Source organism: Aulonocara sp. 'chitande type north' Nkhata Bay, linkage group LG10 (genome assembly GCF_057382095.1).
Source record: "Aulonocara sp. 'chitande type north' Nkhata Bay isolate Kocher_YH1m ecotype deep benthic linkage group LG10, A_spYH_male_GT1.1, whole genome shotgun sequence".
NCBI lineage: Eukaryota > Metazoa > Chordata > Actinopteri > Cichliformes > Cichlidae > Aulonocara > Aulonocara sp. 'chitande type north' Nkhata Bay.
Window position 1 is genome coordinate 1,150,724 of NC_141353.1, and position 27,563 is coordinate 1,178,286.

General features: G+C 46.8%; 3 protein-coding genes across 8 annotated transcripts in view; 2 read left to right on the forward strand and 1 right to left on the reverse strand.

The window, feature by feature from the left end:
- ankfy1 (ankyrin repeat and FYVE domain containing 1) overlaps positions 1 to 8,043 on the forward strand; it is a 13,831-nt gene extending 5,788 nt beyond the window's left edge. For both annotated transcript variants that reach the window (XM_086307716.1, XM_086307715.1), the window contains exons 10-25: positions 424 to 626; positions 725 to 822; positions 1,170 to 1,371; positions 1,478 to 1,576; positions 1,674 to 1,827; positions 1,947 to 2,115; positions 3,887 to 4,005; positions 4,257 to 4,413; positions 4,751 to 4,951; positions 5,024 to 5,200; positions 5,299 to 5,446; positions 5,762 to 5,852; positions 5,942 to 6,066; positions 6,165 to 6,311; positions 6,425 to 6,515; positions 6,596 to 8,043. In XM_086307716.1, the coding sequence (XP_086163842.1) occupies positions 424 to 626; positions 725 to 822; positions 1,170 to 1,371; positions 1,478 to 1,576; positions 1,674 to 1,827; positions 1,947 to 2,115; positions 3,887 to 4,005; positions 4,257 to 4,413; positions 4,751 to 4,951; positions 5,024 to 5,200; positions 5,299 to 5,446; positions 5,762 to 5,852; positions 5,942 to 6,066; positions 6,165 to 6,311; positions 6,425 to 6,515; positions 6,596 to 6,728 (2,314 nt within the window). In that variant the 3' untranslated portion in view covers positions 6,729 to 8,043. The remainder of the gene's footprint in view (positions 1 to 423; positions 627 to 724; positions 823 to 1,169; positions 1,372 to 1,477; positions 1,577 to 1,673; positions 1,828 to 1,946; positions 2,116 to 3,886; positions 4,006 to 4,256; positions 4,414 to 4,750; positions 4,952 to 5,023; positions 5,201 to 5,298; positions 5,447 to 5,761; positions 5,853 to 5,941; positions 6,067 to 6,164; positions 6,312 to 6,424; positions 6,516 to 6,595) is intronic.
- On the reverse strand, positions 7,509 to 10,320 carry cyb5d2 (cytochrome b5 domain containing 2). Its single transcript, XM_086307722.1, has 4 exons — positions 9,291 to 10,320; positions 9,050 to 9,190; positions 8,482 to 8,668; positions 7,509 to 8,336 (listed from the first exon to the last, which is right to left on the reverse strand). The coding sequence occupies exons 1-4, from the start codon at positions 9,544 to 9,546 to the stop codon at positions 8,162 to 8,164; spliced, it is 759 nt and encodes a 252-aa protein (XP_086163848.1). The 5' UTR covers positions 9,547 to 10,320; the 3' UTR covers positions 7,509 to 8,161.
- The window catches only part of zzef1 (zinc finger, ZZ-type with EF hand domain 1), a 29,623-nt gene continuing 11,643 nt past the window's right edge, over positions 9,584 to 27,563 (forward strand). Inside the window, exons 1-40 of one of the 5 annotated variants that reach the window (XM_086307713.1) lie at positions 9,584 to 10,254; positions 11,196 to 11,340; positions 11,458 to 11,652; positions 11,733 to 11,916; positions 12,003 to 12,202; positions 12,619 to 12,829; positions 12,923 to 13,039; positions 13,742 to 13,920; positions 14,157 to 14,255; positions 14,345 to 14,436; positions 14,541 to 14,686; positions 16,379 to 16,484; positions 16,596 to 16,814; positions 17,956 to 18,047; positions 18,174 to 18,391; positions 18,479 to 18,612; positions 18,685 to 18,755; positions 18,842 to 18,956; positions 19,041 to 19,206; positions 19,305 to 19,426; positions 19,516 to 19,638; positions 20,074 to 20,243; positions 20,331 to 20,412; positions 20,495 to 20,696; positions 20,800 to 20,933; positions 21,049 to 21,289; positions 21,380 to 21,462; positions 21,547 to 21,637; positions 21,722 to 22,208; positions 22,290 to 22,454; positions 23,101 to 23,220; positions 23,337 to 23,498; positions 23,616 to 23,748; positions 24,631 to 24,769; positions 24,852 to 25,017; positions 25,101 to 25,363; positions 25,457 to 25,629; positions 25,744 to 25,936; positions 26,026 to 26,171; positions 26,553 to 26,833. In XM_086307713.1, the coding sequence (XP_086163839.1) occupies positions 9,835 to 10,254; positions 11,196 to 11,340; positions 11,458 to 11,652; positions 11,733 to 11,916; positions 12,003 to 12,202; positions 12,619 to 12,829; positions 12,923 to 13,039; positions 13,742 to 13,920; positions 14,157 to 14,255; positions 14,345 to 14,436; positions 14,541 to 14,686; positions 16,379 to 16,484; positions 16,596 to 16,814; positions 17,956 to 18,047; positions 18,174 to 18,391; positions 18,479 to 18,612; positions 18,685 to 18,755; positions 18,842 to 18,956; positions 19,041 to 19,206; positions 19,305 to 19,426; positions 19,516 to 19,638; positions 20,074 to 20,243; positions 20,331 to 20,412; positions 20,495 to 20,696; positions 20,800 to 20,933; positions 21,049 to 21,289; positions 21,380 to 21,462; positions 21,547 to 21,637; positions 21,722 to 22,208; positions 22,290 to 22,454; positions 23,101 to 23,220; positions 23,337 to 23,498; positions 23,616 to 23,748; positions 24,631 to 24,769; positions 24,852 to 25,017; positions 25,101 to 25,363; positions 25,457 to 25,629; positions 25,744 to 25,936; positions 26,026 to 26,171; positions 26,553 to 26,833 (6,785 nt within the window). In that variant the 5' untranslated portion in view covers positions 9,584 to 9,834. The remainder of the gene's footprint in view (positions 10,255 to 11,195; positions 11,341 to 11,457; positions 11,653 to 11,732; positions 11,917 to 12,002; positions 12,203 to 12,618; positions 12,830 to 12,922; positions 13,040 to 13,741; positions 13,921 to 14,156; positions 14,256 to 14,344; positions 14,437 to 14,540; positions 14,687 to 16,378; positions 16,485 to 16,595; positions 16,815 to 17,955; positions 18,048 to 18,173; positions 18,392 to 18,478; positions 18,613 to 18,684; positions 18,756 to 18,841; positions 18,957 to 19,040; positions 19,207 to 19,304; positions 19,427 to 19,515; positions 19,639 to 20,073; positions 20,244 to 20,330; positions 20,413 to 20,494; positions 20,697 to 20,799; positions 20,934 to 21,048; positions 21,290 to 21,379; positions 21,463 to 21,546; positions 21,638 to 21,721; positions 22,209 to 22,289; positions 22,455 to 23,100; positions 23,221 to 23,336; positions 23,499 to 23,615; positions 23,749 to 24,630; positions 24,770 to 24,851; positions 25,018 to 25,100; positions 25,364 to 25,456; positions 25,630 to 25,743; positions 25,937 to 26,025; positions 26,172 to 26,552; positions 26,834 to 27,563) is intronic. The other 4 variants (XM_086307714.1, XM_086307712.1, XM_086307710.1 and 1 more) reach the window with 4 other exon arrangements.

The following is a 27,563-nucleotide window of genomic DNA, read 5'->3' on the forward strand; positions in this document are numbered from 1 at the left end:
AGTTTGTTCAGCAGAGGGCGCTCTGACCCGTCTTTGTGTCGGTACTGGTCTCAAAGACCCTGTATCAGTTGGGCTCCAGTTAGAATCAACTGGAACTTTAAAAAAAACAAAGCAAGTCTCCTACTAAAGTTACTGAGTTACATATGAAACCCAGGGTAGCTGTGGCTACAATGTAGCTGCCATCACCAGTGTGTGAATGGGTGGATGACTGGATGTAGTGTAAAGCGCTTTGGGGTCCTTAGGGACTGAGTACAGCGCTATACAAATGCAGGCCATACTTCATCAATCCTAATTTCCATTTCTCTTTGAACACACTGCAATTTTAAGCTTGTGTAACCTTAAAGATGGTGCTGTGTGTGTGTAACCTGGTGCTGTGTGATAGTGCTGTGTGTGTAACCTGGCCTTCTGTCTCCATTTTGTTAGGCTTGACCTGGAGCTGAAAGATCACGAGGGCAGCACAGCGCTGTGGCTGGCGCTGCAGTATATCACCGTGTCTTCGGATCCCTCTGTCAACCCGTTTGAAGATAATGCGCCGGTCGTAAACGGCACCTCGTTTGACGAGAATAGCTTTGCGGCCCAGCTCATCCAGAGAGGAAGCAACCCCGATGCACCTGACACTACCACAGGTTATTAAGCTGCTCGGCAACCTTTCTGCACGTTACTGTCCAACTCCAGTGCTGCTTGTGCCTTAAACATTCTCCTTTACGTCGTTTATTGGTCACAGAGTATTGCCTCATGCAGAGAGCAGCGCTTGCAAACAATGAGGCGGCTGCTCTTTTCCTCACAACTCATGGGGCAAAGGTCAACCACATTAACAAATGGGTGCGTATGAACATTTGGTCATGAGCAGACGGTTTGCTGCAGACTTGTTCTTTTTTCTTCTGACCTTTTTCTCACGTCTATGAGGCCAATCGCTGTTCCAGAGACCCGTTGGCTCAGCGTTGTATCAAACAGCCACGCAGTGACTGAGAGGTCATTGCAGGTTGTTTTAGTGATTGTTGGAGAAAAGTAAAAAACAGATTTCATGAAATAACTAATGCACTGTAATATCATAAACCACAAACTCTCTGAATGTCTCAATTTGACCTTAAATCGATGAAACTAACATAAAATCAATAATACTGTTAATTGGTCATAAATACATGCTCGGTCCCTTTGCTGTCTCTCAGGGTGAAAGCTCACTTCATACAGCATGTCGCTGTGGCCTAGCAAGCCTGACAGCTGAGCTTCTCCAGCAAGGGGCCAATCCTAACCTGCAAACCCAGAAGCCTCTACCCGATGACCCCCTCGGTGTGGCCATGCAGACCCCCCTCCACATGGCCATCGCTCACAACCACCCAGATGTGGTCTCCGTCATGCTGGAGCAGAAAGGTCCATATATGATTTGGGACTTTGTTACATCCTGTAACTAACCTGCAAAGCAACCTGCCGTGTTTACATTTGTGTGTAATGATCATTCTGACATTGATACTTGCAGCCAACGCACTACATGCCACCAACAACTTCCAGATCATCCCAGACTTCAGCCTCAAAGACTCCATGGACCAGACCGTTCTGGGCTTGGCCCTCTGGACAGGTATACAGCAAAATACCCAACAAAGTCACTTCTGCGTCATCAAATTGATCTGTGAAATCAATAATAGTGATTGTATTTGTCGATCTGTCTGTGTCAGGCATGCACACCATAGCGGCTCAGCTGCTGGGATCAGGAGCATCTATCAATGACACTATGTCCAGTGGACAAACTCTGCTGCACATGGCCATCCAAAGGCAGGACAGCAAGAGCGCACTCTTCCTTCTTGAACACCAGGCAGACATTAATGTTAGGTAACGATACCGAGATATGTGTAATTTTAATGTATTTCAGCAGATTACAAAATACTTTTCATTCAGTTTTCGTTTGTTTTTACTCCAACTGTTTTCTCTTTGGGTCCCTCAACTACCAGGACCCAGGAGGGACAAACAGCACTGCAGCTGGCCATCAGTAACCAGCTGCCTTTGGTGGTGGACGCCATTTGCACAAGAGGAGCTGACATGTCGGTGGTTGATGACAAAGGTGACCCTCCACTGTGGCTGGCTCTTGAGAACGGACTTGAAGATATCGCGTCCACGCTGGTAAGAATGCACAGACAAACGGTGTTTTAGTCCCTCGCTGTTACGCTGACACTAACAGTTTGTTGTCAGGCTGGGTCTGTGGTTTGCATGTGGCAGGAATATTCTGTATTTCTCAGCATCTATGGCATGTTGAGCAAGTGTATATAAGGCAAGGACAGGAATGCTCCCAATCGAAATAAAGGTCAGCAGTGATATAAACCAGTTTGAAATAAAACTCCAAAAAATAAATTTTAAATAAGTATAAGAATGAAGAAAATGCAATTAACCCAAGACAGCAGTCAAAGTGATGTTTATTTTCTTTTGCAAGTTAGTAAATCTAAATATAGTTTTAGTTGAATATGAGAAAATATTTTTTGTGACGTTATGTTCAAAGTTGAAACCATTGAAGTTTTTGTTGTTCAAATTTAGATGATGAGGAAATAATTAATATGTAAACCTAGGGGGTGGGGCTAAATAAGTATGTACTTCTGCCTACTCCTTGATATTGTGAAATGTTGGTAAATGTATATGATTGAAATAAAAATGAACTGAAGTAGTTTAGTGCATTTCCACAGTTTTCACCGATAGGAATCCATCACGTGAAAGAAATCATTCTTAATACAATAATGGATGTGAGTGTCCAGACAAAGTTGCTGTGACTCGTTTGTATCCAGCAGTAAAAGAAGCTGCAGGAGTATCCACACGAGCAACACTTAGGGCTGCCACAAGCGATTATGTTGATAGTCGACTAGTCACCGATTATTTTTGCGATTAGTCGACTAATCAGATCATCATCCATTGGACGTAAAACTACAGCTTATTGCACCAGCAGCATCTGCTCTTATATAACTATCATTAGCTTACAGCTTTAAGTGTTTAAGGTCTGTGCTAACTAAAAATAAAGACAAGATGATAGTTTATTCAATTTTAATGAAATCTGCAGATTGTTTCAGTGAAGTTTAATAAACTCCTTGCTATCTAAAATATAACAGGACACCGGAGTAAATTCTGGAGCATCTCACACTTCTGATAATCAGCTGTCTGCTTGACTTTATTCAGCTGTGTAAAAACTATAACTTTAATGTCAGCCAAACTGATTTACTCAGGAACAAATAAAATACTAAAAAAGCCAAACAATAACATTTTAAGTTATCTAAGTGACTCATATATCATGTTTAACCTGAGCAGCGAAAGACGGCGGTGGGTTTGAAAACGATTTGCCGGGAGTCCGGTGTTCTCACGGCTCTAGTGAGCCTAGCCCCCGGCTAGCTATCGAGCTAGTGGGTAACAGACGTCTCCGAAAACGTCGGAGCGCTTTTGAAAATATGTGGTGTCTTGATAAACTGAGCCGATATTTGAGGTTTACACAGCTACATTCTTACCTGAAAATATGTTAAACGTTTATTTTGTGACCAGAAAGAATAATAAGAGTAATATTAAAACTAGCTAGCTGCCGCCATTGTTGACAACTGAGCTGGGCTGCGCTATGAATTCTGGGACACAGCTTCTTCTTCTTCGGGGTTTAACGGCAGCTGGCATCCTTGTACATGCAGTGCTGCCATCTTCTGTTTCAGTCCGTTATTACACTCTTAAATCCTGCTACTTATTCCTGCGTCTTTTGTGATCTTACAAAGCTTCAAACGACGCGTCGACTATTAAATCAGTCGTCGACGATTTTGATAGTCGACGTAATCGTGACTAGTGGACTAATCGTGGCAGCTCTAGCAACAATAAAATAAACCTCTGTCAGGTAGGATGTGGGATGAGTCTAGACTCTGTCTGTTCTGTGTAGGTCCGCCACGGCTGTGATGCAACTTGTTGGAGCTCCGGGCCGTCAGGCTGCCAGCAGACCCTCCTGCACAGAGCTGTTGATGAGAACAACGAGGTCTCGGCCTGCTTCCTTATCCGCAGGTCAGCTACGTCTCTGTTCTTGTACATATTTACCAAAGCTATAAATCGTTTGCTTGTTTAAATGCAGCAAGTGTCTGAATGTCGCTTATATCTGATTGGCTTCAATTTAAAAAAGTCAACTGTCAACACGTTAGCAGCGGTCTTTACCAAAACATTACTGAGATGTTAGAAAGTTAAACAGGCGATCTATCTTTACTGTTCGTGTGTATCTCTATAACTCCTATCTCGTGTGTGTGTGCGTGTGCGTGCAGTGGTTGTGACGTGAACAGCCCCAGGCGGCCTGGCCCTAATGGGGAGGGAGATGAAGAAGCCCGAGATGGACAAACTCCCCTCCACCTGGCAAGCAACTGGGGACTGGAGGATGTGGTGCAGTGCCTTCTTGAGTTTGGAGCCAATGTTAATGCACAGGTTGGACCTGCATGACATCTTTACCCTGGTTTAAACTGCACCACTAATCTTTGTTGGAGGGTTTTATGACGCGATCCAGATTTTTAGAAAATGTAATTGAAACACGACATAACAGATTCAGAGCAGCCAAAAAAAACGGAGCTGAAACTGCTGGCAGAGGATAACAATTCAAAGAGATGCTCAAATAGTTTGCTGGCATTGTTTGAAGGGGAACCTTAAACCTGTACCTGTGTAGTTACTGATGCATGAAATTATCTGTGGACAAAGAACTCAGATCATCAAGCCTTGGTGTGTGTAACTGTGCTGTCTGTTAATGCTGTATGTGTTTTTCTGTCAGGATTCAGAGGGCAGAACTCCCATCCATGCTGCTATTAGCAACCAGCACAATGTCATTATACAGCTCCTCATTTCCCATCCAGACATTCGTCTCAACATTCGCGACCGTCAGGGAATGACCCCCTTTGCCTGCGCCATGACGCACAAGAACAATAAAGCGGCAGAGGCTATTCTCAAGAGGGAGCCAGGTGCTGCCGAACAGGTAGGGGCTAGTTTGTTGCTGTAGCGTTAATGAGTGTTGCAGTAATGACCTCAAACGTGTGCTTGTGTCCAGGTGGACAACAAAGGGCGCAACTTTCTCCACGTGGCTGTGCAGAATTCAGACATTGAAAGTGTCCTGTTCCTAATCAGCGTCCAAGCTAACGTCAACTCCAGAGTTCAGGACGCGGCCAAACTCACCCCGCTCCACCTGGCTGTGCAGGCTGGATCTGAGATCATCGTCCGCAACCTGGTAAGAAACCCAAGATTTTCTCCTGTATGAGTCGTATTTCATGCCAGTTTGAGTTGTAATGAGAAAAACACTGCAATGGATACGGTTTCTCCTTCCAGCTGCTTGCTGGTGCTAAAGTGAATGAGCTGACTAAACACAGACAGACAGCACTACATTTGGCTGCTCAGCAGGACCTGGCCACGATTTGCTCCGTGCTGCTGGAGAACGGAGTCGACTTCGCTGCCGAGGACGAGAATGGCAATAATGGTACTTTACAGCATTTGTCTTGTTTTCACTGAAATGACTCTGAGATGGGCAAAGATTACATCACGACTCGACCAGTTCTTTCTGACAAGATCAGAACTGTCATTATAAATGCAGATATATCTGTACGTGATAAGTGCTGTTCCTGAGGTGTTGCATCGTGCTGGTAGATTTGTATTACAACAGACTGCTGCAAACTGGAGTTTCCTGCTCTGTTCACCTTTAAAACTAGACTGGCTGTGGGATCTGGTGTCAGTCGTTACTATTCCACCACTGCGACCTATTTGTGAATAACTGCGTTCTTTTCTGTCTCGTCAGCTCTGCATCTGGCTGTGATGCAGGGTCGCCTTAACAATGTCAGAGTCCTTCTCACAGAGTCCAACATCGATGCTGAGGCTTTCAATCTCAGGTGATTTATGCAGATACACGTGAACGAACTGTATTAAAACTAATGTGAGAAAAAATCTTCTGACTTTTCATCTCATTGTGTGTGTTTAGGGGTCAGTCACCAATGCATGTGCTGGGCCACTATGGCAAAGAAAATGCTGCTGCCATTTTTGAGTTGTTCCTGGAGTGCATGCCTGAATATCCTCTGGACAAACCTGACAATGAAGGGAACACAGGTACCATGTTGGCTTTTGTAGCTGAAGTTATAAAACTACAATGTGGAAATCACTGGTGCTTTTCTAAAAGGATGACGGCGACATGTATGTTGTTGCAGTTCTGCTGCTGGCCTACATGAAAGGAAACGCAAACCTGTGCCGTGCTATTGTGAGGGCCGGCGCTCGCCTGGGAGTCACTAATAATCAGGGCATCAATATTTTCAACTACCAGGTTGCAACCAAGCAGTTGCTCTTCCGCCTTCTAGGTATCTTTTTCATACCTAATTACCCATCAATATTCCAGTATTATAAACCAACAGCCTCACAGGGAATGGCGTGTTGGGGTGATCTTTGGGATAATTTTCGCCCCCTTCCGCAGATATGCTTTCCAAAGAGCCCCCGTGGTGTGATGGCTCCAACTGCTATGAATGCGGTGCCAAGTTTGGAGTTACAACACGGAAACATCACTGGTTAGTGCTGCAGCTTTTCTGTGTAGGCATGCAGTAGATACAGTATTGGTCTAACTCTCCTTTTTCCTTCTTGCCTCTAGCCGCCACTGTGGGCGTCTGCTGTGCCACAAGTGCTCTATAAAAGAGATACCCATCATCAAGTTTGACTTGAACAAGCCGGTCAGAGTGTGCGATATCTGCTTTGATGTACTGACTCTGGGCGGCGTGTCGTAATGCCCCGGCCTGGATGTCTTTCAACCTCTGGCTCCGACCGCGCCAGGTCCAACTTGGCACAATTATTCAGGCACACTGGGAGCAGGACATGCTAACAAGAGAATCCCAGACAGTTATGGACCATCATCTTTATACTATTCCAGTTTATGAAAAACTATTAATCTTTTAGAGGGATGTTGCAAGTAGGAAGTGAAACATTGTTGTTTTGTTTCTGTTTCAAAGTATGTTGAAGTGAATATCAGTGGCTGGACTGAGTTCAGTGATGTTTGCGCCGATGAGCTCTTTGATATCACAAGCAGGTAGCTGTTGTACACGGCATTTCAGTCCACCTTTAGAAGGGGTCTTCCCTTAAACATGCCGACCTGTCCAAATACAACAAAAATATCAATGCTACGAAATGAAACTCTACATTCGTGATGGAGTTGAGGCTGCTGCCAACCAAGAACAAACAGGAAAATGCCCTTTGTTCTAAAGATCGCTGCGTTCTCTGTAATCTTTGAACATTTATTCACTATTTTGTGTTAACTGAGTAAAATGGGTCGAGGGGAAAGCACCTCAACTTGACTAGGTCCAAAGTGAATCCAACCTTTTCTGTTAAACTTTTATATTACTTTACTGCAGACGTGACGGTGCAACTGGAAAAATAAGGTGGTGTTTTGTCCCCAGTTGAGCTTTATGAGGACGCCTCGGCCAAGTTGAATGGAAATGTGACAGGAGAAAGCCCATTTATCACGAGAGCATTAGAAACCTCTCCAAAACATGAAGTACCCCCCCCCCCCCTTCTCAGTTACAGAAATGCCTAGTATGCCTATGCATGTCATTTAATTTGCAGCCTTCAAGTCATGGTTATAATTTTAAAATGATTACATTCCATGTCGGGCCGACCGTGAGGTCCTCGACGGTCCCACGACGTTGCCTCGTGTCAAGTTGTCGTCTTGACCCCATCACATGTAACGCTTCTTGATTTCTAAACCTAACAGGTGCACTTTATCAAGTTCACGTGACATTTCTGATCATTGGGGAGAATGAGGAGTAAGAGGGATGGCCACGTAGTGGGGCCTCTTCAAGTATTGTTAAATTGTACAGATAAATGTGTGATATTTTTGACCACTACAACTGTTTTGTACTTAAACGCAGTTTGTGCTTGTCATTGTGACAAACCTAAATCTTGCCTCTGTTAATCTTTTATGCACATTGTTTAATCTTTTATGCACATTGTATCGTATCTGTATGCTCAGATATCTAGCTCGTCTCTTCCTGGTGTATTCTTTTAGGGAAAAGGAGGACAACTTTACATAAAGGTCATCAAAAAATGCTTTGAGGTTTCATGATTTCGTCTCTTTGTCAAACAATTCAGTTACTAGCCAAAGTTTTCTGAGTTCAGTGCTGCTAAGAAGCAGCTATGAGTGGGCCCATTCTCGGGGCTGACCGGTCTAGTGCGCTCCCACAGAGCATGACTCGGCATGTGCAGGGCAGCCGTCGTATTTCTGCAGGTTGGGGTCTTCCTCTGCCGCGATCGGGTCTTCAACACAGACACAACGAACACCACTGGAGCCGGGAGAGAAGAGCTGCCGTGGCACGCCTGCCCAGTGTCTCGCCACTCCACCGCTGCAGCGAATAAAGAAATAAACTCAACCCTGTGTCTCCTTATGTGCACTCCTCTCGCCCACTAGTGTCAGAAATGCTGTATTACACATCAGTAGGATAATACAACATTGACTTAGTTTGTGCCTAATCGAAAACATGTCCATACCTCTTAGTGGAGCACCAGAATCTTCCTCCACTGGCAGCAGTCCATTCTGAGTTACAAGACGGAAAGCGAATCCTCTCAGCCTCAGACTGAGCCTTGAGCTTCTTACCCTCTGCTAGTGATGCTTCTACTCTCAACAGGGCCTCTGTGGGCTCTCCAGCCTCGTTATAGAACCGACCGATTAATACACCTGTATTTAAATGTTGGATACCAAAACATTAAATGAAAACTTTCTGGGATGTTTAAGGTAAATTGTCTTCATGAAGTGTATGGTCATATCCTAGCTGCACTTTGCTCCCTGAGTAAAGTAGTAACAATATTCGTGTCAATTAACAAAGGAAGTGTTGTTAAGACATTTTAAAGTAACCTTCTGCACTAGGTCATTATAGTGACAACAAACATTGTATACTTTGCGTCTGTTTTGCACATCATAAAATAGGATCTGCACAACACGTACCAAAAATATCTCTTCGTTTCCGAAACAACCAGGCGCACTTGTAGTAACAAGACCATTATTTACTCTGACGGCCACCTGGAGCTGTTCCACTACAATATGATGGAAATCACATACCCACATTTTGGTAGTCCCTCTGGTAGAAGGCCAGCCAGTCGTACAGTGCAACCACCTCTAGGGGGGACAGACTCGATACGTCATCTGTCAGCCCACTCTCTGTGAAGTCTCCGGTGATGAAGGCCAGGGAGGCGTCTTTGCCTGAAAGTACAAACACACGTAGAGACAAAGGCGGAATATAGAGGACTGCTAGGAGAACCACACGTGGAATCCAGTGTCGTTAAAGAAAGCCGGGCATCACCTGCCATAAAGTGATAAGCGCCACCGGGTCCATAGTGCTTTTCTCCCTTGTGTACATCAAAAACATGGCCCAGTATGGCCAGGTATAGCCCCTTGCTGCCCCGCTGCCCACCGTGCAGCGCTAACTCACTCCTGCTTAGGAGTCTGACCGGTGACCCCTTTGATGACTCAGTGCCAAACATAGCTGACCAATCAGGAGGGATGAACAGCACTGCCAGCGACACGGATAAAAGCGCGACCACCACATAGCTGAGCATGCTGCTTTATTAAAGCGCCTTTTCTTTAAGCTTTACATTCAGTCCAGCACACCTCACAGTGGCAGCACAGGTGCTTCCGCGAACGGACACGCCAAACCACAGCGCCTGCGCGAACTACGAACGCAAAGGACGTTGCGGGCGTACAGAACGTCAATGCGGTAGTGGAGTAGAGCTCTGCTGTAGGTGAACGCTGGAGCGGTCTGTGTACAGACCGGTCCAACCGCTTCAGAACTCACGCCCAGTGGGCCGCAGGGGTTTTCAGGGGAGCCTTAGGTCGGCGAAACAAACATGGGCAACGCGGAGAGCGGCTGCGGCGGAGGCAGCGGCGACGAGGAAGACATAGAAACGGAGAGTCCCGGCTTCGCGGAAGACGGTCCGGCCTCTGCGACCGCTGGCGGCGGTGTTGGAGGCGGCGGCGGCGGCGGCTCTGGTTGTGGCAGGAGCGGAAGGGGATCGAATAACCTACCCGTGCCCACTGGTGGACCACCCAGCCCCGGGGTTCTCTTGGAGCAAGTGAAACTGAGAGAAGCGGCGGCTCGTATTAGCGACTCTGGAGTCGCCATTCACGAGTCCGTCCTGGCCGGGAATGAGGGTGTCCTGATGCGGTGGCTCGAGGACCGGTTAAACCGAGGAGAAGAGTCCGTTAATATTGAGCAATTTTGTGAGATGTTAGAGAGCAGAGATGCCCCGAGGGACGAGTGCGAAGAGGTATAAACCCGCTGTGGCCTTGCTCACGTTTCTAACGTCACATGTTATGATTGGAGCCGTCGCGTCTTCTCGTTTTTGGCCCAGGTTCGAGCGTCGTGTTTGATAACTTGTCGCCACGCCCATTCAGCGTTTGTAATCAATACGTAAATACGTAATTAAGTCTTTGGGCTGTCACGTGCTTTTATCATTGCCGGTCAACAAATCTAAATAGCGCTGTAGTGATCGAAGAGGGGGCTCTGTTATCAGGCTTCACCTGTGACAGGTGAGTTTGGCCAGTCACGGTTCTGTCGGCAGTACCAGGTCGAGTAACGGGACGATCTATCCTGGGCACGATGCACGAAGCAGCTCGGGAGTGTCGCCTGGAACAGACGGGCTCCAATTCTGTCAAACCACAACTCGGCTATGGCTGATTTGTAGACTGTGGCTGAACTTGGACAGAAGGGGGAGTTTTCTAGCAGCCCCCCCTTTGTTTTTGCCGTTTGTAGATTTCTAGAAGTTGCAGTGGATCGAGTAAACGAGCTGACATAATGTCACCCGTTCTTGTGGGGTTTGTCACGAGGTTTTCCGCTTTGGTCACTTGTAGCAGACCACGTTGTTTTGTCGTCTCTTGACTGGCTGTGTTTTAACCAGTGGTTGCAGATGACTGGTTGAACTAATGCATGTCAGTCTGAGCTCTTTGTAAATCCTGACTATCAAAGCTGTGCTTTAAATAGGGAGTGGGACGGTGTTTCTTTCAGGAATCAAGCCACAGACTCCAAAAGTGTAGCTACGTAACATAGTCTGCGATAAAGATGCTTCCAGCTGAGGGCTCCTTATGTTAACACCAGTTGTTCAGCCATTTGTGTTTTAAGACTAATGTTCTTGTAGATTTTTGCAACACTGTGAAAGTGAGGAAGTAAATGTTGGTATAAAAGAGTCTTTGTCCTTCTCCACTGTCTCAGGCCTTTGGTCAGTTTGATGCGGAGGGGGATGGAGTGGTGGACATAGAGAGCATGCTGATTGCTCTGAAGAACTCCAATGGAGCTAATCTGCAGGGAGAGCTGAGTAATGTGATAAGACAGCTTCAGGCCTGCTCGCTTACCCCAGGTACGATACGTGATTTGTTTACCCGGATAAACAAACTCGACCTTATTTGAATCAGTGCAGCCAGCGTGTGGCCGAAAAGTTAACCCATTCATTTCTCTTGTGTTTTCCTTTCCACAGGTTTTGTGGACATATTCTCCAAGACCAAAGACCGATTAGGAGCACACGCCTCTAAAATTCTAAAGTTCTTACACAGGAATCGTATTCCCAGCAGTGCCATCCCTTTCCCAATTTTAGAGGGCTACAACAGTATCTGTACCATGAGGTCCAGTGTGGTGCAGGACTTCTTGGAATTCCTCTTGCAGAAGGAGAAAGGTGAGCATGAGTGTTCTCTTTAGTAATTTAAGGCTAAATGCACATCCAGCAGGCTGTCCTCATGTGAGTTTTTCTTTCAGATTTGGATATTCAGTACAGAGCAGAGCTGGACCGTGACCCAGACGTAGACATGGTCAAGGTCGTCACTCAGTGCTACAGCACAATAGAAGCTTCGTCCAATGTTGCTGACATCTACAAGATGACAAATGGGGAAACGGCGTCTTTCTGGCAGTCTGACGGCAGCGCTCGCTCGCACTGGATACGGTAAAAGGCAGCTGAGTTTCTGATGTTTCTAAGCAAGTCTATTAACAGATCTAAGGTGGAAACTCATCTCCTTTCTCCCTTCCCAGACTAAAAATGAAACCGGATGTTGTTTTGAGACGTTTGGCCATTGCCGTGGCTTCTAATGACCACAGCTATATGCCTCAGCTAGTGTCAGTTGCTGTGGGGAAGAACCGGCGTTCTTTGCAGGAGATCAGAGACATCCGCATCCCGAGCAATGTCACGGGCTATGTAGCTCTCTTGGAGAATGCCAACATCACACACCCCTGTGAGTCACCATCTCACTGATGCTTCTAGGTCACACTGTCACCTGTCTGAACATAAAGCATGGTGTAAGCTTCATATGAGCTTTGTGGGGTCATACAGTTGTGCCTCCTTATTGGGTCCACATGCAGGCTTCCACAAGCTGAAGATCGAGGGGATCCAGTCCAAGAGAGAGTCTGTTTTTCAGCTTACAGGCCTATGTATGCTCCACATGTGCTCCTTTTTAATAATCACACACACACTTAAAAATCGTAGCTGTGCTTTGCATGTATTGAGGTCCCCATAGTTAAGTCATGTGTTTCACATGTGCCTCCCTAATCAATATTTATTCTACAGTATCTTCAACGGTGCTCTCCTTTCTTTCCTGTGGGATGTATCAGATTTTTCCGTTAACCACATAAACTTGTCACTAAATCCCAGACATCCAAATCAACATTAAGCGGTGCCTGAGTGATGGATGCGACACACGGATTCACGGCTTGAAGACGCTGGGTTATCAGATTACCAAGAATAAAGAGATGTCTGTTTCGGATGCTTCAGCCGTCTGGTACCTGTCTCTCCTCACCTCTTTGGTCACTGCGTCCATGGAGACGAACCCTGCACTTGCCCAGACCGTCCTTCAGAGCACACAGTAAGATGCAGAGCTCACTGCATGTGTTTATTGACATCACATTTGTAAGATTCCTACTGATGCCACTGGTTTCTTTTGTTGATTCACTTTTAGAAAAGCCTTGCGTCACATGCCGCCATTGTCCCTTACACCGTCATCCACAGAGTTCCCCAGGTTCTTTTCTGCGAACATCTTGGAGGAGGTGGATGGATTTCTCCTCAGGATAGCAGAGTAAGGCATTGTGGCACGGACACCACACTGAGCTCACCATGCTGACGTCATCTCAGTAAAAGCGGGTGGAAACAAAAATACTGGTTAACTGAGGCGGCGACACACTTTGTTCCATTTGGTGCTCTGCAAATCTAATTCTGCCGACAGAGGCAGAAAAACATTGTTTTTTCTACTCTTAGATATGTATGATGTCACTAAGTTATCCCTAATCTGGTCATCCATGCACACTGCTCTGTGTGCTTACAAGTCCCACGTGTTCTGTTCTCATAGGCTGAAATGAGGAGGAAGTAAAACAGCTTGTTTAAGGTGGAAACATCTACTTGTGTAGAGTCCCTTTATTAACTCTGTAAAGCCACAACCATTAATTCACCGTCAGGAAATTCACATTTTTTAACCTTCTGACAAATTTAAAACAATTTAATATCAGTTTGCATTTACGATTTCCAATGTGTCGAATTGTTGCTAGAACTACTCGATCCACTTGGGTTATACAGGAAACACTTCCTAAGTTCAGCTGAGGTCAGGTGTGGCCTTTGAGCCCGCGGTGTGTGAATAAAGCTCTGCAGTCAGTTTAAACAACAACACAGCAGGCACATGCTGCTGAGCGTGTGAGCATGGCATTAGAGCTTGTATAAAAAAGGAAAGTGTGCGCTGGCACGACAAGTTTGACTCATGGCAAAGTATTTGTTCTCCTGTGTGCAGCTGCTGTGTGAGTCCTGATGTAGAGCTGACCCTCCTGGCCTTCGCCCTCGCCAGAGGGAGTGTGGCAAAAGTCATTCAGGCCCTGTCCTGCATCAGTGATCATTTAGACACCAAGTACAAGGCCTCGCCTCTCATCGTCTCTATGGCTTCGGTCCGGCTACGACTGCTGTATCGCAACGGTAACGTAAACGGCTCTTCTTTTCCTCTTCTTCACACGAGGACGTTGAAATCTGAGAAAGTGCCATTTCTGAGGAGGAGTTGCATTAGTGGAAAATTGCTTCTTCTTTTACAAAGCTGCGCTGCAGTGTGCTGATTACTGCCTTCCCGTCCTCCAGTGTAGTAACAAAGTTGCAACGTAATGGAACGCGATCATATGATTAAGTGTGCTGTGATTGGACGTTCTGGCTTATTACAGGGAAGCCGCTCCAGCTGCACTTACAGGCCTGTGATGTGAAGAGCAAAGATGAGAAATCAGGACCAGAGAACATGCTAACAGAGTACTCCACTGGAGATGGTACAGCTGAGATCAATAACGACTGTTCTTCAGATTGAGTACAAAATCAACATGACGTAAAGTGCTGCTGGATACTTTGTCCTTTGCAGGTTTTCTCACAGAAGCCGGCCGTTTGAAAGCCAGCGTAATCCTCTCGACGGAGGACCAGAGCAACTTCCAGGTCACTCAGATAAAGATCAAAGTGAGACGGCCTATAATTTTACCATTACAGTGCAAAATACAATAACCTAGAGAGTGACGGAGGATTACGGTGCTGCAGGTCTTACACTGTGTTTGTGTGACAAGGTGCGGAAAGGAGCCATTGGACCGAAATGTGGTTTAGTGTTTGCGTATAAGGAGGACGACCCTTTCGATGCAGAGAAACACTTCAAAAGGTTTAAAAAGTATCACTCCTGGGACTACAAGGACTTCAAAGAGTTTGTACAAAGCAGGTAAGGATTTGCAGCTATTTTTAACTATTTATTTGTTCCTATATGTTAGTTTGAAATGCTCCTGTGATAAGAACAGACTGACACCGTCTCACTAAAATGAACCATCCAGTCCTAAAAGTGGGACAAACTTTAGACCCCTCAGCAGTCTGTATGTGTGTGGGGCCCTCAGTGGTTGATACTGTGTGTAGCTGACACAAGGCATGTCTGCCTTCTTTGCTTCCCCTCATACCTGCTATCATCTGCTCTTCACTTACCACTGGAACTGTTCCTGCTTCCCTCAAACTTGCCGCCATCACCCCAATATTGAAAAAAACTGGTCTAGATCCCAGTCATTTTGAGAATTTTCAGCCTATTTCCAATCGACCAGTCCTTTCAAAACTTCTTGAGAAAATAGTTGCACACAACTCCACTCACATTTAACTAATAATAATCTGTATGAACAGTTCCAGTCCCGCAGCACAGGAACAGCACTTATAAAAGTAACCAAAGATCTTCTTATGGCAGCTGACTCCGGTTTACTTTCTTATTCTCCTCGATCTGAGCGCTGCTTTCGACACTATTTCTCACTCTGTTCTCCTCAGTAGGCTGGCCTCCATCAGTCTCTCCCATACTCCACTAGCCTGGTTTAAATCATACCTGTCTGACCGCTCTCAGTTTATTCAACTCAAATCCTTCTCTTCTCAGCCCTTCCCTCTGAGCACTGGCGTGCCGCAGGGATCTGTCCTGGGCCCCTTCTTTTCATTATCTACCTTCTTCCGCTTGGACACATTTTCCATAAACACAATATCCAGTTTCACTGTTAGGCCGATGACACCCAGCTGTATCTGTCCACTAAACCTGATTCTGCTCTCCCCCGTCCTCCCTCACCCTCTGCTTAGCCGAACTAAATTCATGGTTCTCTTCTAATTTTCTCAAACTCAACAGTAACAAATCCGAGCTCCTCTTGGTCGGCTCTAAATCTACATTATCCAGAACCAACAGTTTCTCTGTTACTATCAATAACTCGCCGGTCTTCTTGTCTTCCTCTGTGAAAAGTCTGGGTCTCATCCTCCACAGTACTCTGTCTTTAAATTCACACATTAATAACGTCACTCGGTCTGCATATTTTCAGTTGCGCAACATTAATCGTCTCCGTCCTTCTCTCTCCCCACATGCCGCTGCCATTCTTGTCCACAGCCTTGTTACTTCCCGGATCGATTACTGTAATTCACTTCTTTCTGGTCTTACTCAAAAATCCACCATCAAGCTCCAACACAGGACTCTGCTGCTCGTATCATCACCTGGACCCCTTCTGTCCACCACATCACTCCTGTCCGGCAGCAGCTTCATTGGTCAAATATCGCATCAATTTCAAAATACTCTTGTACACATTGAAGGCTATTCATCATCTCTCTCTCCTCCATATCTCTCTGACCTGGTTCACATCACCGCCCCATCTCGGTGTCTCAGATCTTCTTCTTCTCTTTCTCTCTCCGTCCCCTCTCCTCGTCTTGCCACCATGGGGAGCTTTCAGCTGCTCGACTCTGGAATTCCCGACCTCCTGATTTAAGAAATCTCACTTCCTTCTCTCTCTTTAAGTCCCAACTCAAAACTCACTTGTTCAAAACAGCTTATCCCACATAACCTCTCCACTCTGCTATTTTAAATTTGTATCATTATTATTATTACACCATGCTGTCACCTGACCTGCAGCGCCAGGACTCCAGCGCAGAGTGAAGACGAGCCGATTGGCTGGTTTGAGCTGGAGGACGACTGGAATGATGTGGAGATCAAGCTGCAGCAGTGTCGTGTTGCCAAGGTACACACTACATCCAGTTAGTCAGCTCCCTTCATTATTGGTGAACGTTTAGTTAGTCTTTAATATTGTGCTGTCATTGTCACACCACCTGTAATTCTTCCGTCTTCACAGTTCCTGATGGTGAAATTCCTGTGCACCAGGCAGGACAACGCCGAGCGCCTTGGTGTGCAGTCCCTCAGCTTCAGTGGCTACTTGTGCCCTGGGACAGAGAGGCTCGCAGACCTGGATGACCTCAGTCCGAAAGGAGAGAGCTTTGACGGTGATGCTGTTACCGGCCTTTGTCTGCTGAACAAGACGCTCTTCTTCATACAGCAGCTCACACGAGACATGGTACCTACTTGTTAGATAAAAATACCCCATTTTATCCCCAAAATTGGGAAATTACTGTGTGACAGCAGCCAAAACATGAAAAATGACTTTCACTATATTAAAATGTAAGAGGAAAAAAGCATCACAAGATGAAATGGCTCCGAAGAGTTTAAAAAAAGTTTTCTTTCTTTGTATTAAACTAAGACTCGAGCTTAAATCTGAAATGAATGCAGGTATGAGGTGGTAAAGATTTCCTGCATCTGAAACAGATTTTAAAGAGAGCGTCCTTCTGTGTGTCCTGTAAGCGGTACAGAGGGTGATCAGGATTATCAGCATCCAGTCAGCGCAGCCACAGACGTGATGGAGCAAAAGGCGTGCTGATTCAGCAGCACTGATGAGTTACTGTGGCGAGTTAGACAGCTAGCAGCTCAATGTTGAGGCCGCGTTCCCTCGGTGACGTTTCAGTCATAGCTAGTGCACGCCGCCATGCACCTTAAGTGTCCTGAAACCAGACACGGTCACACTGGTTTGGAAACGTGTGAGCGTGGCAATAACTCCACTCACGATGCTCCCACTGGGCTCAATAACCTCAGTAAACTCCACTGCTGTGTTTTGCAAACACCTACATTTCCCACGAGGATCTGCTCCATCACTAAACCCTGTCATTTCCTGCTGGCTCCTCTGAGATCAGAGGTTCTGGGCAGTAGACCTGTGAGCACAATCAGCTGGTGACGAGTCTCCATTAGCAGGAGTTAGTAGAGCTGTAAAGACTGACTTGCATAACAAAGGCAGCTGCATTTGGTTGAATCATAACAGGCAAGAAAAACCAACTTTATCGGTGATAAAATCATTCAGATAAAAAAAGAAAACTGCCACTCAGCACGGTGCAGGGACCGTAGGATGAACGCAGTCGTCACTGGGCCACATTCAGATATAGTTTGAATACTATTAAGACCGTTATTAATCTGGAAAGTGCTGAAGAGGAAACTCCTGCATTTAAGATGAAGAAACCTACAAGAAAGCAAGAGAAACATGTAACCTGTACGAAATCAGTAAACTAACCTGAGACATGAGACAGTGCGCCCCCTGATGGCCATTCAGAGTCATTGCAACATGTTTCCCATCTCTTTATGACTGATAGAGCTGCGTGTTGTGTCTACAGGATGCCTCTCACTGCAAGCAGAAGTATCTGTTGGAGTTCAGTGGCCTCAGCCTGAGCCTCTTCTGGAGCTTCTACAGCAAACTCAGGGAGATGTGAGTGAAGCTCTTCTCTCTGCCAAGGCTGGCACTTGTTGTTAGAATTACTGGAATGATAATTACCACTGAGTCAGTCAGTGGGAGTCCATGGCTGCTGCAAGTTAGCATGTTTCTTTCTTCCAGTGAGGGCGAGGAGGTGACGAAGAGCAGAGTTCTCCTCCTCCAGCTGATGCAGAACTGTTTCCCCATGCTGCCCACCCCCCGGGAGTCCCGGGGCAAAGAGGAGAGCAAAGTACCAGATGAAGCTGGCGCAGCAGCTCGTCCATCCATGTCCAGCAGCAGAGATGATCTCAGTGACTCTATGAGGGCTGTGTGGGAGCTCTACACTCACCTCTGTCACAGTAAGGAGCCGTCACAGAGCGAGGGAGCAGCTTTGTAAGCATCAGAGAAATCCGGCGTAGCAACCCTGTTTGTGGTTTTTGTTGTAGTTGTGGACAGTCCGGAAGGTGAGACATCCGTGGAAAAGGCTTTGCACACAGAAGCGGTGAAGGCCGTTCTTCATGGAGCGGCTGTTTTCTTCCCTGATAAACGTGTCAGGCGAGACAAACTCTTTCACATGATGGTGAGTTTGTAAGTGTTATTAAGCAGCAGCAGCGTAACGATTCTCCTAATGTGTATTTTTGTGTTTTTCCAGAAGAACATTACAGAGGAGGATCAGCCAGAGTCGGTGAAGGTTACCTTTGAATCCCTTTGTAATTACTTCAGGTAAGCGCTGTACAAACACGTCATCATATGGTCCTGTCAACATGAGACATCCCGAGGAGTCGGTGACGTCTGTGCTTCCTCTGCAGCGATCAGGATCCAAGTGGCCTTCTGCTGCTCCCTCCTAAAGGAGCTCCCTCAGACTTTGACATCAGCCCAATACTCTCAGTCATGGAGACGCTGCTCCTGGTTGCCACCAGAGAGGTAAGCCCGCTTCTCACGGGTGGACATTGAACGTTTCTTTTGTCTTTCTAAAGTTCGCTTCTCCTCGTGTCTTCTGTCCTTCAGTGTGAGGTCATGATGGTGGATGAGAATAGCGGCGCCAGCAGATCGGTCCTGCTGTCGTTGTTCTGGGCTCTGCAGGGCAGTCTGCTCTCCTGGTGCTACTTGCAGCTCAAAGGAGGAGCGTCCACGGCCATTGCAATGGAGCTGGCCAGAGACATCCTGCTGAAATGTGAGACGCGTCATTCCTGACGACATACGTGATTGTCAGGGGTTGTGTGTTTATCAGAGCATGTGTGACTAAGCTGTATGATGATTTGTTTTCAATAGATGTGGATCAGTTCTTGGAAAGTGTCAAGTCGATCCTTGGCTCGCTCTTGGAGAGGTACACTGGAGCTCAGATTACTGCAAAATTAGGCAGCTCTATCATAGCCACAGTCTTCAGACAACTGGTAATGCTCTCTTGTGTTATGCACTTTAATTGGCTTCATAGACACATCTAGAATAGTGCGTTGTGAATAATTGGTTTGGGTCCTGGCAGATGATCTTCCTCTTGGAGCTGTGCCCTTTGGACATCCCCCACAGCCTGCTGCTGCAAAGCTTCTCCTCGCTCGTTGAGCTGCTCAGAAGCCTGTCAAGCGACACCGGAGACATCTTTTCTAAGGTCAGTCCACTTTGACCGCTAGCATTTCTGTTGCCTCCACCCATCGTAGGGGTGCGAATGAAGCCGATATCATGTATTTGGGGAATGGAGGGTCCAGAAGGACCAGTCTAATTAGTGGTGAAAAGTATTTAAAACCATAAGAAAGGCAAATCACGTGTTTTTGTGGGAAGAAAGCCAGTGTTTCTTTCTGAAATGCACAACAGAGGTACTTGTATTATCAGTCCAGTTACTTTTGACCTTCAGATAACGGAGGCTATATAAACGTACTATGTCTAAAAATGTCTGTATTTCCTGTGACATAATACTTCTACAAGTGATGCTGAAAGTCTGCGTTCAGCCTCGTTTTGATGTGTTTGAGTTGATCCACTGTGTGGTGTTCAGAGCTACACAAACAGTGCAGCAGTCCACAAACTTGTTGTAACCTGTCACTATAAGGTGGATCAAGAGAACTGGCACCAACCCCAGCAGCCGGTGGTGCTAAGGACCTGGAACATGGAGTCCCCGCACAACTACGAGAACAGCCGCCACGAGACGAGCATCTTCGCCTGCCCCGGTGCGACGTCGTTCGAGGTGGAGTTTGATGAACGCTGTGAAACAGAGAAGAGGTGACGTGTTTGTAAATGTTTATTTGTTTGTCTTTGAAATCCTTTGTGGGGATTTTATCCTGTTAACTGTGCTCACAATATTCGCAGATACGACTACTTAGAATTCACAGATTCCAGAGGGGGAAAGGTCCGCTACGACATGAAGGTCGGAACTGAGAAGTGGCCAAAGGTAGGCGAAGGAAAATCACAGGCCGGTCTTCAGATGCGTCACTGATGTTTACGAATGTGTCCTTGTGTGTTTGCTCCTTTAGAAAGTGACCTTTGACACCGGTCCCCAGCTGCAGTTCCTCTTCCACTCTGACAGCAGCAATAACGAGTGGGGCTATAAGTTCACTGTAACAGCGCTGGGTTTACCAGACATCACCATTTCTTGGATGTCAGATCTGCAGCTGCTGGTGGCTCGTCTGATGGGTCGCCTTGCATCCAGAACGCTGGCGTTGAAATCTCCGCACGGTGAGACGGTTTTCATGAGGCTGGCCTGAGTCGCAGTTTATCAGAGCAGAAAAGAAACCAGTTTGAGGCACTAGCGTGTATTATTGTGGGTTTCTGTCTCCAGAGGTTCGCAGTGTAAAGGAACTTCCATCAGGGAAAATGTCCCATGTTCAGTCTTCACCTTTATGGAAACCCATCCTGAGACATGGGCTGTGTGACAAAAGGGAGGCGACCCGAACAAAAACAATCACAGAGCAGGTAAAAAACGCTCTGCTGCCTCAGTTACGTACAAGCACCGGATGCTGCTGTTGCATTAGTCGGTGACCTCGACTGGAAGATGCTCTGATGGTGTTTTTCTTTTTCTGTGTGGTAGGCGAGCACGTGGACTCTGGATGAGCCGACGGGCTTCCTGGAGGACTTTGCTCGCTGGAACCCTTCACAGGAGCTAACAGACGCTAGAACAGAGCTGATGAGGACCCTCATGCAGGCTTGCAGGAAACAGGCGATGAGGAACGAGATCACCGCTGGGTCAAAGATAGACCAAGCTGTGAATGCCATTTGGGCAGCCATGGTGTACCACACACCGGCCCTCAACCTCGCACTTCTTAGCTATGGTAATCAGCGCTCATACAGCTGTGTTTTTGTGAGTTTGTTCCTTAATTAATCTTCTGAATGATTTTCTCCCATCTGTGTTTTTGTGCTAGTAGTTAATCCGGACTGTAAATCCAGTCTGAGTGAAGAGTTCGTGCAGGTGTATTCACTAGCAGACAGCATCAGAACGTGGATGGTGAGTGTAACACGGGACATCTCCGCTGGCTCGTGCTTTTCATGTTTCTGACCTGTGACTCTGCTGGGATCTATTTCCTGTTAGCTGGAGATGAAGCAGAGATATCTGGTTGGCAAGATGAACAATCATGACGAGCGGGAAGGTGGTCCTGATGAGGTTACCATGGAGACACTGGGTGAGTGCTTCTTCCTTTTTAATGTCATGTCTTGGTTTTACTTTGCTTTTTCCTGACATTTTAACTCTTTCTTCTTGTTCTCAGCTGAGATGTGCATCGAGAAGAGCCTCTTGTTGTTCCGATTTGCTCCTTGCGGCGTTCCATGCCAAGGCAGCGACGCTCCCAGAGCCACAGAGAGCAGCAGTGCTCTGCTGTTCCAATCAAGTTCTATTTCAGAAGGAGACTTCCAAGCCAGCTCATCTGTGGGACCTCAGGCTGCAGGGTCTGAGGAAAGCTACGAGTCCAGGTCTGGACAGAGTCAGTCGTCCGGTACTCACATTCCCAACTCATCCTCATGTGGCCACAGCAGGCGAACCCATCGAGACTCGACAGAGAGTCTCTCCCCCCAGCCTGGGGAGCCAGCCTCCCCCTCTGCTTACAACCGCAAAGCTCCGTTCAGTCGGGCACGCCTTCGTCTCCTGTCCTGCCGCTCTATAGAAGAGCCTCGCATGACTCCCTCAGTCAAAGATCGCTACCCGATACTCAAACACATCCTAAACTTCATAAAGGACCAGGCTCTCACAACAGCGAGGTGAGAAACTGCTACTCTCCTGTTTGGTAACGCATAATGAGACTTGCATCCAGGGTTAAGTCCTCGTTCTTCTTCCTGCAGCATTCTGCAGACGCTGTCTCTGAACAAAGCGCAGGCCCTGAGTGTGTGCAAGGTGCTGGAGATGGTTCAGCAGTGCTTCCACTCCATGGGACAGCCGCACCTCTTCCAAGCCCCCTGCATCCTGTTCCTACAGGAGCTGCTGGCATGCCAAAAAGACTTTACCTGGTAAATCTCAGTTTTTCCGTTTTAATTCATTTACGCATGAACCTCCATGACACAGGAGCAATCAGAATAAGGTCACAGAATATGATGCTGCACACATACTGGTCCTAGTGGGATAGTAGGTCTTAGATTTCCATAATGAAAATAAATGAATGGATTCATTTAACCCTTTAAACCCTGACCTAATTTACCTTTTAAAGCAGGGGTGTCCGACTCCAGGCCCCGAGTGCCGGTGTCCTGCAGGTTTTAGACGTGTCCTTGATCCAACACAGCTGATTTAAACGGCTAAATGACCTCCTCAAGTTCTCCAGAGGCCTAAATGAACTAATTATGTGATTCAAGTGTGTTGACCCAGGATGAGTTCTGAAACCTGCAGGACTCCGGCCCTCGAGGCCTGGAGTTGGACACCCCTGCTTTAAACACTCACCCAGTTAAAGGGTTAAACTCTGCAGATTGCAGCAAAGCACGCAGAGTCTCTCCAGGCCCCAGAAGACTTTTTACAGCAAGAGGTTTTTAACAGTTGTGTCCCAAAATGTGATGGCAGCAGTTTAGTTTGGTTCTCAAGTCTTTTTGGAGAGTAGTCACCGATGTCAGTTTGGTGTTTTGCTGACTGGCTGCACAGAAACAACATTTTCTTTGTGTTTTCCAGTTATTTCTCTCAGCTGTCAGACAGCGGGCAAAAGCTGGGAGAGGAAGTGAGGCGCTCCTACCATCAGCTGGTGCTCATGCTTGTGGAGGCGGTACAGGGCTTCAGCAGCCTCAATGAGAAGTGAGCGCTTTCCTCTAACCCGTCGTGATTTTGTGAATTTAGATTTGTTGCAAGTGCAGGAAGTGTTGTTGTGAAAGTGCGTGCACGGTGACCTGATCGCGATCACTGCCCCACAGAGCGTTTCTGCCGGCCCTGTCGTGTGTGCAGACCTGCTTGTTGCACCTCCTGGACATGAACTGGGAGGCGCACGATCTTCCTTTCTTCCTGAGCATCAATCTTCCTGACCTCCTCCTCAGCATGTCTCAGGAGAACATCAGCGTCCATGACACTGCCATCAGGTAATCTCAGTGCTCGTCTAAATGTACGAAAAGCTGCTGAAGAAGGCAAAAGACACCTCAGTTTTCACAAACTGCTTCATTCATAAAGTTTCTTCTGTGGTTTAACTTCATCTGCAGTCAGTGGACAGAGGAGGACGAGATTGCAGACTACAAGAAGAACCAGGAGTGGATGGATGAGTGTATGGACGGGATGTTTGAGAAGTGGTATGACAAAATTGATGAAGAGGAATCGATGGAGGACAGGAGGAAGGTACACTGCAGTCCATGAACGTAGGACTGTTTGATATAACCATATATATCAGATGACGATATAAAAACGTTCTTTCATTTTACGCTATCGTTTGTTTCGTGGTGTCACAAAAACTGTTTACGGCAATATTTTTACATGGTTCTGATGTCACTGTAGTGGCTGTGTTAATTTATTAGTTCTCTTTCTCTTATATTTAATATACCCACACTGCTGACGCACAAGCGCCTGTTTTTATGCGTTGTCATTAGCAACAGCGACGGTAACAGCATCGCGTGTCCGCTTGTTTATGTTCCACATAAACCTTTCACAATAAAGCTCAAGATCCTGTTGAGACTTTTCAAAATAAACTGAATCACGTGAAAGAGCAGATTATTTACAGATGAGAAGTAAAAACGAGCCGCCAGGTGCTAAAAAATAAAGCTTAGACTCAAACGTTAGAACAGGCTTTTCCCCGCAGCACGCCATGTAATAAATACTCACAAAGGAAACGGCGCCGTTACAACTTATGTCTAAAAATGTATCGTTTCATGCATCGGTTAAAACACTCGACTCCAGCTACATGACGCGCAGCAGGAAACACTTCACGTCGAGCTGCCCGAGATTCACAGAATTTACAGAAAATGTTAAATTTGTGATTTATATCGTTATCGGACGATAGATGTCTTATATCGGGATATGAGATTCTGGTCGTATCGCGCAGCCCTACATGAACGTTTCAATGTTCACAGCCAGACTCGCCTCAAAGCTGGCTGCGTTTTCTCTTCTCCACATTCTTCCCTTTGCATTTACAAAAACCTGCAGATTCGTGCTGCAGCTTACACACATGTGCACGCATGCTCCGTCATTTTAAAAACTCTAATCAGGCACGTGCTCCGTCCACAGATGCACATGTTCATTGCCCGCTATTGTGACCTGCTCAACGTCGTGATCTCTTGCGATGGCTGTGAGAGGATGGCACCTTGGCACCGCTACCGATGTCTGCAGTGCATGGACATGGACCTCTGCAAGACCTGCTTCCTTAGTAAGTGCATGACACCGATGATCAGAGGACCTTCCCGTAGTCGTAGTTATACTCACTCTGGATGCGTGTATATGTAAACCAGGTGGTGCCAAGCCTGAAGGCCACGAGGATGACCATGAGATGGTAAACATGGAATATGCCTGCGATCATTGCCAGGGGCTTATTGTAGGCAGCAGGATCAACTGCAACGTGTGTGAAGACTTTGACCTGTGCTTCGGTTGTTACCACGCAAAGAAGTATCCTGACAGGTGACGCGCGTCAACTCACATTTAATGTTGAGGTTGGCCTCTTTAGTTCTCCTTTTATTAAATGGTTATCGTCCCATCGCCAGCCACCTGCCCACCCATCGGATCACTGTGTACCCCATGGTGACCATACGGATCAGCGATCGCCACCGTCTCATCCAGCCCTACATCCACAACTACTCCTGGCTGCTGTTTGCTGCTTTGGCCCTGTACACGTCAGAGCTGAGCAGCGAGAAGCAAACGGATGGAGACACCTTGGACAGCGACACTCTGAACGTGGCCAAAGCCCTGCAGACCCACTGCTCCCAGCTCATCACTGACTGCTTGCTCAAAGGACAGACTGGCAAAGGTAAGTTCACAGCAGTGTAGCACTTGCATAATTTTACGTTGCACAGACTGGTTATTAACATGTAATACTCTGTTTCTCCTGTGCTCTGCATAGGTTTCCGTTCCTCTGCTTTGCTTGCTCTGCTGTCCACCAACGATTCTGCTTCTGACAGCGAGCTGTGTCCAGTCTCTCCCGAGTCCTCTCAAGAGCTCAGCACAGCCACGGACACCTCCTCGCTCCCTGGTAGCACAGCAGCAATCTGCTCTCCTTCATCTCCTAAGCACAAGGTGGGGAATGCAACTCATGTTCAAAGATAATGTGACGTCCTCATGTTTGGGTCTCGCCGATTTACAGAAAAGATGCAGAAACGCGTAAAAGTCAGCCTGTCCTCTGTCAAACAGGACAAACCGTCAGATGAGAAAAAGGCAGAGGAGGGGAGCTGTCCTCCTCCTGCTCAGCCAGAGTTGTCGCTCCCTCCGAGCAGTGGGCCGGGGGACAAAAAGAAGCTGGTCACTCAAGACACCCTAGACTCCGCCCGGCTCAGCCAGACCCCGTCAGTGTCCAGCGAAGACGCCCTCTCTCCTGTGGTCCGACGTGAGTGCTTTCACCCAGACGCTCGGCCTGGTTCAACTCAATGTATTCATTTATTTATTTACTCTTCTTTGCTCCAAATTGTGGACCAGGAGCAGTCAACTCGCCAACATCTGATGTTGTCAAGGAAACTGACGATAGGCTGCCCCCAGTTCCCCTTCAGGGGCACGTGTTCTCCGAGTGCTCAAGAGAGAGGATCCTGGGACTGCTGGCAGCCATGCTACCTCCAGCCAAACCAGTAAGAGACCAAAATCATTTTGTGGGGTTAAAACATTAAGATAGGAGATACAGCTCTCATGTCTGTGCAATAAATATGGAGTTACAGCTACAAGGCTAATCTGCTGTCAGCCGTTTAGCTTGGCTGAGGTCAGGGGCTGGCCCAGATGACACTGTGGGCCATACAGCAGACTCTCAGGGAAACTCCAGTCAGTACGAAGAAGCTGAATTACACATTTAAACAATGAGAAGTGGACAAACGGCGAGCCTTGATGGACGGCACCTTGTTGTCCAACTGTTGGACAGTATAAATGATTTTGTACATGTTTCTAAAGGTTCGTCACTCCTATGACTGCGCTGACATATTCTCCTCTTATCCTCACGTGTGCTGTCTTCCTGTCAGGGCTGTTCCCTGTGTCTGCCCAGTCTGAGCTCCATGCTGCCACAGCTTTTTAAGGCAGTCATTTCCAATGCTGGCTCTCTGAATGAGACCTACCACCTCACCTTAGGCCTCCTGGGTCAGCTGCTGCTCCGGATCCCTCCGATGGAGGCTGACGCTGCTGTGACAGAGGCTCTGGCTGACAAGTATGAGTTGCTGATACAAGGAGAGATGTCCTGTTCAGACATCCAGGGCTGGAAGACCATACAGCTGCTTTTCAGCCTGGGCGCCGTCTGTTTAGACAGGTAAATATCATTATGTTATTATCCACCTGTTGCAGACGAGCCAGGACGATGTCTCTGCTGATCACAAATACAGGACAAAGTTGCCTCTGTGTGAAAGATTTTAAATTAACAGTCATGTGATTGAAGTGCAGATCAGCCTTTATTCACGAGCCTTAACAAAATACTGCGTGAACTGTTTTTTTATACGTTGGTCCCTTTTTCAGAGGCTCGATAGTAGTTGGGCAAAGTGACATCACTTCAAAGAGAAGGACTGTTTTTAATCCTTTTCTTGAATGCGTGGACATCAGCGCTCTGACAGACCTGCAGCTGCCCTCACATACTTTTCGTTTGTCCGTCTTTCTGCCTTCAGGTTCCTCTTCAGTAACTGAAAAGCTTTTGGGTTCAGTTTAAGCGTCTGACAAAAGCGCCAGTCTTTGCCATGAGACGCTCTCGGCTTTGAGTCATTGAGTGTTGAGCGATCGGCGTTGCAGCATTTGGCTGAATCTGAGCAGAGTATTGGTCAACAAATTCATCCTCCTGCTTTCTGTCAGCTGCTACATTTTGCTCTTGAGCAGGGTCGGCATGATGAGTGCCGTCTAAAATGTCCTCATGTGCATGAACAATAAATGTAGTAACGCTCTATAGCAACAGTTACTATAATGAACAACTTCATCGAACTGTATTTGTTCACAGATGTTGGCAAAGTGCATTTAATGGTCTCTGTATATTTATGGTCCCCTCAACAATGATG

Coding starts and splice junctions, on each gene's coding strand:
- cyb5d2 (XM_086307722.1), bottom strand. CDS start 9,546: ATGCTCAGCTATGTGGTGGTCGCGCTTTTATCCGTGTCGCTGGCAGTG. Junction 9,191..9,290: donor CGCTTATCACTTTATGGCAG/GTGATGCCCGGC, acceptor TTGTACTTTCAG/GCAAAGACGCCTCCCTGGCC. Junction 8,669..9,049: donor GAGGGACTACCAAAATGTGG/GTATGTGATTTC, acceptor ATTTAAATACAG/GTGTATTAATCGGTCGGTTC.